Below are 13,115 nucleotides of genomic sequence, written 5' to 3' on the forward strand. Positions count from 1 at the left end.
TTAATGGTACTTAATAATTGTTTAGTTGCATTCACGTATGTTGTTAAATATTCCTGTCTTTTCTCATCGTTTTGTGTGTACTGACGTCTCACAAATCTTTAATGTATCACACCTTTTACCAAATTTACCAGCACGACATTTGTAGTAACATTAGTTAGTGCTAACACGCAATTAATTTGTCACACAATTTATTTGTCGTAGTGTTGACAGCGTGACCTGCTACACCAAAAAAGGAATTCTATTTGAAAAAAAATCGATTCTGTGAAGAACGGTTAGATTGTAACTTACGAGATATTTTAATAGTCTAAACATGTTTTTACACAAATGCACTGTCCAAAGAGCCATACTATACTATACTATATACTTCTATACTAATATTATAAATCTGAAGAGTTTGTTTGTTTGATTGTTTGTTTGTTTGAACGCGCTTATCTCAGGAACTACGGGTCCGATTTGAAATTTTTTTTCACTGTTAGATAGCCCATTTATCGAGGAAGGCTATAGGCTATATATCATCACGCTTCGACTAATAGGAGCAGAATACCAGTAAAAAATGTTACAAAAACGGGAAAAATTTTGACCAATTCTCTTATGTGACGCAAACGAAGTTGCGCGGGTCAGCCAATTTATTTAGATAGAGAGGAAAAATCTTTTGAAATAGAGATCGACAAAATAATGTCATTTTCTAGGCTAGATTTTTCTCTTTGAATTCAGTGTCAATGTCCCACAACTGTGGCAGTAGGCTTGTCACTCATTCCTACAACACAGCTCAGATGTTGATATGACCTAAATAGTGTGATGGAATCGCACGCGAAAGTTAAACCTTGATTTTAAAGTGGCCTATTATTTACACGAACAGCCGTCGTGTGTTGTTTTAGATAGCATTTATTCACTATATAGAACAATATACGTATTTTAGACTTCAATATTTGTAGATGCATTTTGTACAGTTGTTTCTATTTTAGTAGTTAGTTTTAATTCTGTAATTAACTTTTAGATAAACCACAGTAATCGCGTTGATAAATAAGCTTTTAGAAGTTTTTTTTAGATAATTTAGATTACATTTTTCATAGGACTTAATAAAAAGCATTTTTTCTTAAAATAATGAAACAAAATTGATTTACCTATAAAAAGTTATGAACACAAGTATGAATAACCTCTTCCTTTTTGTTAAGCCGTTTTAAAAGGTGAAACATTATTAGCTGGGCTGGCAAGTATTTCAATAAATTGTCGTTAGAAGGCCTTTTTACACGTAGTATAAAAATAAACACCTACTCCTACGTATCATCATGTTAGACACAAATCGACTAAAAAAACCGGTCACCTCATTCAGTCACCGCAGGGTTGCAGTATTGTGATCGATCGAATCAGATTCTTATCTGTCTAACACGTCCTGCAAAAATGCTGTATCGAAAAACAACAATAAACATTTAAATTGTATACGCGTGCCAATTATACAGGAATGTAATTTGCAAGCATGTTAACTCGCGATTGTTGTATTAGAAAATTACTTGGTAGTAGATTAAACAACTACACATAATACTTTTTAATACGGTTAATCAACGATTAGAATATTACAGTATATTATGAGCACCGATAAATAAAATAAACCTTTTTACAGTTTAATATCCATCACCCATACTTAATATTATTAATGTTTAAGTAAATCTGTCTGTGTTTCTGTTATACTTTGTCGAAAGAACCACTAAAGTGAATAAGATGGATTTGTCCGAAATTCTAAACTCTTTTCTTAAAAAATAATCGAAAACAAAACTGCAAGTATCAACTAGTATTCTTTTCTTTTTTTATTTAATACTAGCTGACCCGCGCAACTTCGCTTGCTTGCATAAGAGAGAATGGGTCAGAATTTTCCACGTTTTTGTAACACTTTTTACTGTTACTCTGCTCGTATTGGTCGTAGCGTGATGATATAAAATATGCTTTTTTTTCACGAAAAATATTCTCAAAATTATTAATATCTCTTATTAAAACTCCCATTAAAACAGTTGCCATGACAACGGAATTTTGTTAATTCAATGTCATTATAATGTTGATTATTCGCGACTACGTTCGCCACCTGAATTTTCCCGGGAAATGCGTCATTTTCCCGGGGTAAAAAGTAGCCTATGTCCTTTCTCGGGTATCAAAATATCTCCATACCAAATTTCATGCAAATTGGTTCAGTAGTTTAGGCGTGATTGAGTAGCAGACAGACAGACAGACAGACAGAGTTACTTTCGCATTTATAATATTAGTATGGATAGTATGGAGTATGGAGGATTTATGTACTTCCAGTCAACACGGTTTTATAATAATTTTATATAAACAAAGCCATTCAACGTTTTGATTTTGTAATAACAAACCCTTGCTGATTAATAAGGGTTGTGAAATCCCATGGAAGGGTTGAAATTTCACGGGGTTTTTTAGAAATGTTTTTTAATCAATTTATTTAGCGGGTTTTTTGTTGTTTTGCTTTTTTTTTAAAGTGATAAAACACAATGTTTGTACCTAGTAATATTATCAAAATTCAAATTCAAACAAACATGGTTCAGAGTTCTTATTTATAATACAGTTTCACATATTTGGCCGTTATAGGGACGCTGCCCCCGCCGCCGCGGCCGGCCCGTACCGTGCCGCAATACTAATATCGTGATATCTCCTAAACTATATGTCTAAATAACACACTGTAAACTGCAAAAATAATCTAAATTAAATGCTCGTGATGATGAACTTACTTATTTTGATAAGGATATATGTATTATTGGTTATATCACCAGTTAAACATTACCCAACGAATTAAATGTTTTTTTAATACAGAAAAGTAGTTTTTGTGACTTAAATAAAAAAGCTGGATATATGTCATCGCGGACTTTTTTGTAGAACTAATAAAGACCAATGTTTTTGCTATACATTGTTCTTACTTGTATCCAACGGTATAAGCGGCGCACGCACAAATGCAATCTTCAATTAGATTTTTTTTCTGACTTCTTGGACATAAATCGCTATAACTCAGCTAATATAGTTTCAATGTATTTCAATTATATATAAAAACCTGTCGGAGAAAATACTCTTTCTATTAGTGAAAACCGCATCAAAATCCGTTGCGTAGTTTTAAAGTTTTATGCATACGAAGGGACTACAGACAAAATGGGCGACTTTGTTTTATACTATGTAGTGATAATATTGTAATTTAAGAAAAAATTAAGTAAGTACATGAAGTATAACTTTTTTAGTCCTGTTTAACCTACTGTTGTGCAATGTTGTTTGCTCTTTTCATTTAAAATTCTCGATCTTGTACTAACCACGTTGGTTCCACAAAGGCGTTAAGATCACCGGGCCATGTGATGGAAGCGTTTAATTCTTTATAAAATAAAAAAATAATTCGGCACATAAATGTCCATCGCTCTCCCAAGTGTGGGTTATGGACTTTGCATACCTTCAAGAACTGTTCTAAAGAACTCTCAGGGTTGCAACAAGATGTTTTCCCTTACCTTTAAAACAAGTGATAATTATTTCTAATACACGTAACTTTCGAAAGTCATAGTGTGTTGCCTTGGGTTAGAACGTTATACAATTGTCAATAGTTTATAATACAATAATAATGTTGATATTTCGAATTGAATTGTTGTAACAAACACGTGTGATATATGTTTAATCACGTTCCGATAATTAAGATACAACAGTGTAAATAATACTTAATCGTATGTTTTAATTGAACGTTTTAATAGCTTTAGCGCACGCTATTAAACGTTTTAAAACAATATTAAAGTCAATAATAAAATTGTTTGATGGAAAATGCGCAACTTGTATGTACATGGTATAAGAAAAACAAGCAAAGCAAGTCTTTGTAGTTTCATACTAGTATTAAAAACACACAAATGTGTTTGTATGTCTGTAACGCGTTCGCGGCTAAACTGCTGAACCATTTTTTTTATAGACTTTGTTAAGAGAACAATGAAAAACCCAAGATTCTACGTACATAGTTACCTAAAACCCGTCTATGAAATATTGAAAGTTAAAGTTTAAATTTTGGAGTTTAATAAGTCCTACGTTTTTTTTTTTCAAAAATAATCCCCTTTATCTCTTTTTACTTCTTCTTACGCAAGTGGAGCCGCGTGATTCCGCTAGTAGAACATTTGAACGAATTTTTCAAGTAAATACAGTTAGTATAGATCAAGTCATTAATTCATTTACGTCAAACATTAAAACGACAAAGTTACTATTAACCAAATTAACATGCAATTCAATTCGTATGAGTAAAACATTTAATTTGGAATAATCTTAAATGACGCATAATACTAATAAATTTGATTCAATAATTTTGGACATTGTTCCTCATAGGACAATTATTAATATACCGTTAATTAATTGACCCTATAATTGGCACATTTAATGAATGGACTTCTTAGTGATCATGACTCAGATTCCCGTGTAATTTTAAATATAGTATACGTGGGATAAAGTTGACTCATATAATTGACAATTATTCAGAACTGCTAATACAATTCTATGAACTGTTAATATGAATATCCCTGTGGTTTAGGCGTTAGTGTAAAATACTACTGATCACGAGGTCTCGGGTTAAATTCCCGGGTCGGGCAAAATGCTATTGGTCTTTTCTTATACATGTTTGAATATTTCTCAATAGTGGCTCGGAGTTTGGAAAAATGCCCGTTTTATCGTAATAGGCTCGCTCCCTACTACATGGGACTAACTTTGCTAATGAAAGAGTGTATTTCACCTCTGCCTACATCTTCGCGCATAAGAAGCGTGATGTTATGTATGCAATTCTATGAATAAAACAATATCAAAGGTGAATCCAATTATCCGTCATAGTTAATGAAGTATAAACAATTAATAATAATAAATCTCACTGATAGCAATAAGCGGTATGATAAGAGATACTTGGGACGAATAATCTGAGGCGCCATACATACTCTACACCAACACCAATATTATAAATGTAAAATTCTGTTTGACTGTCTGTCTGATACTGTTTTACGACTAACCGATTTTGATGAACTTATGCGAGAAGGTAGAGCTAGACAAATGATCAAATTTTAATATAGGCTATTTGTGCACTTACATTAGCTTAAACAATCATTTATTAAACAGAAAACCGACTCCTAAGAAGCTAAAATTATGGTAAAAATTTGTGTATAATCTATTAACTATTAACTAGTACATAATATATAATGCTACATAAATAGGTGTATTTCTACTGGTACGCCAATGCCATGCGGTTTTTACGAATGTGCTAATTAATATAATAATGAGCTTCGTATATTTTGTGGTTTTGCCATGAAGCCACCCTATACTTTTTGTGAGTTCGAAGGCTATGTTAAGTGGATGTGCAGCCGGCACACATATTTTAGGAAATATTATTTTCAATCACTGACCCGACTTCACAACCTTAAGTGAAAAGTATAACTTTACAATTAGGAATTAACAGTAATTTGAGAAGTAACATTTGAAATAAGATGTAGCGCAATTCTGCAGTCAGTATTACCGAGTATCAAGAGGCCATTTAAAATGTCCTTCAAAATTAGTTCTTACGGCACCCGCTAGAGGCACTGATAAAAATTCTTGAACGTCAAACCTAGCTTTTGATGGTCTTTAGTAAAAGTTAAGTTACTAAAATATTAAATATAAATTGTATTACATTGTCGTAATCAGTGCAAGAAATGACCTCCCATCAATGCATTAATTAAATCTTAATCTAGGTGTACAAATGTGATTTCGGCTTATCTGTTTCATAATAAGATAAAATATGATAATTAATATTGGTGACACTAATATAAGTTACTACATATTGGGAATAGAGACGTCTCACTTAAAGCGATTTTTCAAATTCAATTTAGTATAATATGTATAAATTATGAATTATATTTCGATAGGCATGTCAATCAATTATTTAGAAATAGTTTTATGGTTATATTTTTTCAAGCATTTATTAAATTGTGGACACGTGATCCGATAGAATATCCATCCAAGATCAAGACTACTTAGATCTAAATATAACTACTTAGTACTAAAAGTTGAGGTACTGCTACTAAAGAATTACTGTTGTTATATTTTCTGTTTATGCGTCCAAATGGCACTTGACCTTGTTTAATGTATTATTGCTTCAGCAAATAAAACATGCAAGTAAAATTATTTCTAAGGAAACAAGTGTAAATTCCAAGAATGTGTATTGTATATTGCTAAGTAAATATTATAAAAGCAGACACAGCAAATGAATAACCACGCAACTACACGTTATGTACATTCATTTATTTGTAAGAAAAAATATGACCGACATAATTGTATATCTATGAATATATTTTATAATAAGCGGGTAGCCTATATCTGTGAACTAATGCCCATGTCACGATTATATACGATTAAGATTTACAATATCTAAATCTATCTTACACAAATCAACAATGATATACAGTAAAAAATATATTTCCATTCATAACAATAGTAAACGATTTTTACGTCACAAAACATAATACCGATAACTTAATATTATCCAAATCAAGCGGCTATCTACGGCTATTCAAAGATTACCGTCATGCGACAAACTAAAAATAAATAAAGTACTTGAAAAATAACATACAGAATAATCTGGCTTCATTCACTTTGCAGGTATACGCGCATAGCAACTAATGTTGTAGATTTATTTATTTATTATAAAATATAAAGTGCACTAGCAGTACTTACATAGCCGAACTTTGCCGTCATGTTGTGTCCCGTTGTATATTATGTTGAACATACATCTAACTGAATTACTCTGCCGCTTTTCCTTTACTAAAACTGAACAATCCACTTTTATGTAATAATTTTTCAACACACTTCTCATTCAATAGAACAAAACACTGAAAATAGTATACTTTTTGTGCTTCAATTCATGCAAAACTCAAACAATAGCTTTTGTAGTCACTAGAAAAAATACAGAGTAAGCGCTGAACGTACTCTGAAGAGAAACACCTACGTTTCACATCACTTTCATAATTTTCCGAATAAGCCCGACGAGCGCGATTTTAAAATGGAGCACCTTTTTATTTGTCAAACGCCTTTGACGAGCTGGCTTCTTTGAGTTATCCAGAGTGCGATTTTATTTTGTTAATTTTTCATACGCGGGTGGGTGTATTTTCACGCGCGTATTTGTGAGGCTTCAGCGCTGACGGCGACATGCGCGCTGCGCGGCGTGCGGCCAACGACTACAAGATAAAAACCCCGCTTGATTATAAACTTATAAGCTAAACTTTTTTGTTTGTGTGCGTGAGTTTGTGACAGTGTGCACGCGAGGCTTTGTTGGTGACCTTACAAAGTTTTCACTTACGTAGTTATTCTTGTAGAAAAGTCGCTTTTTTAAATGTTGGAATGGAACTATAGAGTCACGTCATATGATCGTAAAATCATTTGAATAGATAATTTGTTGAGTTTGTACGTCTCCATAGAGAACATTATTTTACTTTTATATTATGTTTGTATGTACAAAAAAAATATAAATGGGCAAATAACGCGTTGTTTAAATATTAAAAGTTAAGTAACAAAAATTAAATACGGAAAACGATGCATGCAGCACCTGAGCATTAAAGTGGACGTAGTGTAATCTATTCACGACTTTATCAAAATGGGTCAATGCGGCAGTACCTTACTCCTTACTGCGGCAGACTCGAGTCGCACGATAAACACGTATTGTTATACATAGGCCGCTCATTTTATTTATTAAAACTTTTAAAAAATATTAACGATACCAGCAATGGATGGTTAAGTTTTCTAATAATTGCAAAGGATACGAAGAAAACATTTCGGAATAATTATTGATTGGTTCTTGTTTGGTATAATAGAGCGTTGTAGTGTTAATAACTGGTTAATATATCAGCTGAAGTTTAGCGCGAAACGTTCAAAGCAAACATTGGATTCATTGGATTTATACAATGGTCTCGATACTTATGAATATAAATAAAATTTTAACGCACATATTTCTTATTATTTTAATAAGCAAGGCATGTGTAGATTTCTTTTTATTAGAGCCCAATTATTCAAACAAGTATCAGGAACTTGGTATTGACACAGCTGCCGAGCCTCCATAAATTAACAGGCTTTTTTACAAATACGAACTAAGTGTTAACATAAAATGGTTATTGTCTAATAAACGTTTAAGAAAACAGTACCGCTATTCGTTTATTTTCTAATAATAATTAACATAATGCAATAAATATTATGCATAGGCTATTCTGTTTAAAGTAAACGTGCAAAAGGATATGTAGTTAGTTACAAAATATTCGGCACAAAATATAACAAGCATAAAATATTCGGTTATTCTTGGAAATCTGTTATCTAACACCTAATAGGTTTAAAAAAATATTTTTTGTTATATTTTTCAGTTAAGTCTTAATTCTTTTCACCATCGATGTGGAATAGTCTCTTGCTATTGTTCTTCAGTAATTGTTTTTTTTTTTTCAAATTTTTAAGCTTTTTCCAGGAGTTAATATAACTAAGTACAAAAAAATGCTTAAATCAGTATTAATTTGTTTAACCCGTTAGTGTACCACTGCCGGGCAAGGGTCTCCGACCAAGGGGGTTTTTTTACACATTACTTAAATATCTACTTATTTCCTTAGGGTTGATAGACATATTTCCTTGTAGTAAATAGTCTAATTATACGCTACATATTGTCACGCGTCTTACCTTGTGGGTATTTATTTACGTTTTATATACAATCGTAGCGAGCCTTTATTTGTTTGTACAAAACTGACATTGCTGATGGCTAACTTCAATGTTAACGTTATTACGACCTTTTAAAATTGTAATAACAAAAACATATTCAAAACGAATTATTAAATGACCGTAAAATTGTTATTTGTTTATTAGATCAACAATTATAAAAAAACACACAAAAAGTCATCTAAATTACTACATTTTATTACTATTAAAAGGTACAGTAAATGTACATAAAACAGTCATAATATATATATACCTGTGACAGGTGAACACAACATTCACTAAAACTACTAATTATATTATCTTCAAATAATTTAATAATAAAAATATATAAAATATTTTATTTTATTAAATTTAGCACCATAAACATCTTAGAAAGCTTAAGTGATTTATTATTGCAATTATAGCGAAGAATTTTATTTATAAAACACTAATGATTATATTTTCTAATCACCACTTAAGCTTACACTTAACGGACTTTTTGATTGATTCCGGATTTAAGTATGATTTATAGATTCTAGATTCTCTACAACAGAATACAGATAAAGACATTTGTATACGATCAGTCTTGTTCTCAATTAAAACCATTTCACGAATATTATATTTAATCTTCCTAAAAGCTTTTATTACAGTAATAAACAGTATAAAATTGAAAATAAAAAATAAAATGCGTCACAAAACGAATCCAATACCGTTTCTCAATAACTGTTAGATAAATAAAAATTTCTTCGAAACGCAAAAATTCCACTGCCTTGAAATTTAAAAAAGAATTCGTACGATCGACTTATATTTCGACCTTTGTTGATCACACTTGTTTAATCCTACTTCCGAGTTGACAATACAGTTCTTTTCCTTGTTTAGACTTGAGGATAAAGTACTAGAAGGTATGCAAGTAAAGAAGTTTGTTTGAACAGCGTCGCCTTGACCCGCCCAGTGCATGACCGCTTCATCGACGACCAATATGTTGTGACCTTTTAAATCTCATTCCATTTCCTTTATTTACTTTGCCGATGAGTGGACTCGGGACAACGCGAGAGACTCTCCTTCACTGGTCAAAGTTCGGAAAATTAATTAATTGACAATTTCGCCATTGTCACTAATTTATTTTTTATTATAAATGTTGTTTATAAGCAGCTATTTTAGGAAATATGCAGAATTGCCCAATTTTATTGACAGTGACGAAAGAAAAGGGCAGTACAATAACCATGACTCTTTACCTCTGAACCGGCGGTAGAATGTCATAGAACCGCTTCTTTATTATTAGTATAACGTCCAATTTATCGCTATTAAAGTCGAACTAATAATAAAGCGGGTCGTTATTGCGAAACGGTTAAATAACACAATAATGGTCGAGCCCGGCTGCTCGTTGTCGTATTCACGAGTGTTTACTTACTGTCGGACTACAATGCCGTATCGCACAATAAAGTTACGCTCGAAAAGCTATAATCAGAATGTTCTGTGTAAATAAACTTCCTTCGCGAAGACACTTAACGTACAAGTACTCACTTAAGTAAGGCCTCAACTTAGCGTGGTATGCCGATAAAAAGGGCTCGCCCTCACAGACGTCTTATTCCAGTTTTACTGCCACCGACATTGTCCACGACTACAACCGACTATTCTGTAAATTTATGCTTCAGCTAAGGACGATGAAAAACTCCTAACACGCCGATGTACGCGTAAATTACAACAGAACACAGAGTTAGAAAGTTAACAAGTTTATAGATGTGGCATATTTCAAAATGATTGACTACTTGTCGCATACATTGCAAGGTGTCGCAAAATCAATGGTCAATCATTCATGTTTATCTTCGAACAGTGGTTCACAATGTAATTGTTTAAAGTTGTTTGTCGTCGTGTTTGTCTTAAGTAATATTTATGTAGGTACCAATCAGTTTCATAATGTGACATGGTAACAACATTTTCCCGAGTAAAACAATGAATACTTACTGCTTATAGATCTTTTGTAGTAAGGGGACAAACATTTTATTTGAAGGCTTGTGACTGTATTCACATGCTATTTGCAGCACTAGAAATTAACTATTAAACTATTCAGGATTAGGACTTACTGTTATCTTTGGTCAATAGCGAAAAATGTACATGTCAATTTACTCAGTAAAAAAATTTTCATCTTCTATTTTATCTGCTGTATAATTTAATTGTTTATATACAGCTATTGCAATGACCTACCTTAATGTGACTGCGTATAAAGAGTTACAAGGACGAGGTGGCATTCTTCAAAGATCTCGCACGCGGAAATTATTAGATTTTTACAAGTGGCAACATTACCTGTTAATGACGCAATTACGATTGATTCGATCGAGCCTTTCGTAGCTCTTAGGTCAAGACCGCATTGAACGTCGGAAAATTTTACCTACCTATTACTACTGGCAAGAAAATGTCAACCTTATTACAAAACGTTTAAGGACTTGTTCAGCTTATTTAGAATTATGTAAGCTAAGCATTTGTCAACCTGTATGTATGTAATGTAAATAAATAATAAAAGAAGCGCCGCCTACACGTTGATACTGGTATTTTTATAATTTGCTCAATACTAACATATTATTTTAAGTAGTTCTATAAATAATATTTGCAAATAACAAAATGTCTAAACATTATTAGGCATAACGAGGGATTGATTAGCGTCAGGCAATTTTATTCGTGGAGTTTATATTGTAGTTTACTTGCCAACAATGTAGTCTATGTTCGGGGTTTTTAATTACCACGGCAATATAAGTTTACGGTTCACCTTTGTAAGCTTTATAAATAAAATTGGTCTAATGCGTAGTCACGCGATGATTAGGATTCAGTAACCAACGACAACAAAAAAAAACATAATTTACTAGGTTGGGGCTCTACTCAATCTCACTGGTGAAAGTATTTTTTCTTGGAAATAGTATAAAATGAACATGCTGAAAACTAAAATATATAAGATCATTGCTTTAAAAGATTCATATTCTGACAGGATTAAGCAGTTCAAATAACTTTTAGCAATTTTATTTTATTTTTAATAAGGTATCATGATTTATAAGCATTAAGCATACATTTTATGTATAAATTTTTTTTGGTAATATCTACACAACGTAAAACTACGATAGTCTAGGAAAATTCTTGTTTACAAAATCATAAATATAAGCAATCGTTCAACGTCTGCCCTTTCTTAAACCTCGGCCAAGTTCAAAAACCAATAAACCATTAAACTCTGCGGTACTTTATCACTTACACTAGACATTAGAGGTTTTATCTATGATCGTAACGTGGCGTATAATGTGCCAAGTTATAACAACACCTGTAAAATATGAAAACTGCAATAAAAACGATCTAATAAGTCATATAAAAGTATTTAGTACCGTCTAACGTTACTTGCTTTTATTCTGGAATGTCGCATGTACTATCGCCATTGTTCTTTAGCATTTTGATATTGGAAGCATGTGTTGCTTTATTGATAAAATAAATTAAATTTAACCCATTCATGTCCCAGTGCTAGGCAAGGGTCTCCTCCCTTAATGAAGGAGGGGTTAGGCCTTGAGTCCACCACGCTGGCCAAGTGTGGGTTGGGGACTTTATTGATATCTAAGCATTAACAAAATGAGAACTATAGATCAATTTTATCAACTCTGTGATTCAAAATTAAATAGACGTCAATCGCTCTCTGGTCTCTGCTTACTCCTATTAGAAGGCGTGATTTTATGTACATTATAATGTATGTATAGTAATCACTAAAACACTACGTTAAACATAAAGTATGCTAAAGCAATAGAATAGAAGTAGATAAATTGTAGTTCAAAGAAGAACTATGATGCACTTAAATTATGTACTGCAACATAGTGTTTAATTCTACATTAATTCTACAGTTCAGAATTTATTCTGAAATAATAATCTCCGAAATAAAAAGCCAATGCATTTCAACAGGCTGCACACTTTTGTGCCTTTGCCAAACAACAAATGAGTATGTCAGTGCCGTCTGACCTGAGATATTAAAAAGGAAAATAATGTCGAATCGTGAGTAAAATGTACGACAGTTGTAGGGAAATCTGCTATGTAATCAAATAGAGATATTCAAAGTCATGTTCTGTCAATTTACATTATTATTGAGTGTTGACTACAAATATATTTTCATATGCTTTTAGGTGTTGGTTATGTATTAGCCTGTATTATCGGTGTTATAATGTGTTTTAAAAGTCTTTACTTATGATTTCTAAAGCAATAAGTAATATGAGGTAAAGTACATACTACATACCGAAAACGTAAACCTTAATTTTTAGTTACCGGTATTATCATAAAATTATTATTGTTGGTAAAATTTAATTGTCAATAAAATTAAATTCAGGCTTGACCAATTTTTTGCTATAAATTCAGTCGTTTTTATTCCAGAATTATTGTTTACGTAGGCTATGAATTAA

General features: G+C 32.0%; 1 protein-coding gene across 4 annotated transcripts in view; it reads right to left on the reverse strand.

Moving 5' to 3' along the window:
- The window catches only part of LOC142976081 (fibroblast growth factor 17-like), a 107,016-nt gene that overhangs the window by 34,927 nt on the left and 58,974 nt on the right, over nt 1–13,115 (reverse strand). The window contains exon 1 of one of the 4 annotated variants that reach the window (XM_076119300.1): nt 6,706–7,774. The exons of the other annotated variants lie outside the window; for them this stretch is intronic. Coding sequence (XP_075975415.1) covers nt 6,706–6,707 — 2 coding nt within the window. The 5' untranslated portion in view covers nt 6,708–7,774. Of the gene's footprint in view, nt 1–6,705; nt 7,775–13,115 lie in introns of those variants that run through there. 4 annotated transcript variants of the gene reach the window in all.

The sequence above is a fragment of the Anticarsia gemmatalis genome, chromosome 10 (assembly GCF_050436995.1).
Source record: "Anticarsia gemmatalis isolate Benzon Research Colony breed Stoneville strain chromosome 10, ilAntGemm2 primary, whole genome shotgun sequence".
Taxonomy (NCBI): domain Eukaryota; kingdom Metazoa; phylum Arthropoda; class Insecta; order Lepidoptera; family Erebidae; genus Anticarsia; species Anticarsia gemmatalis.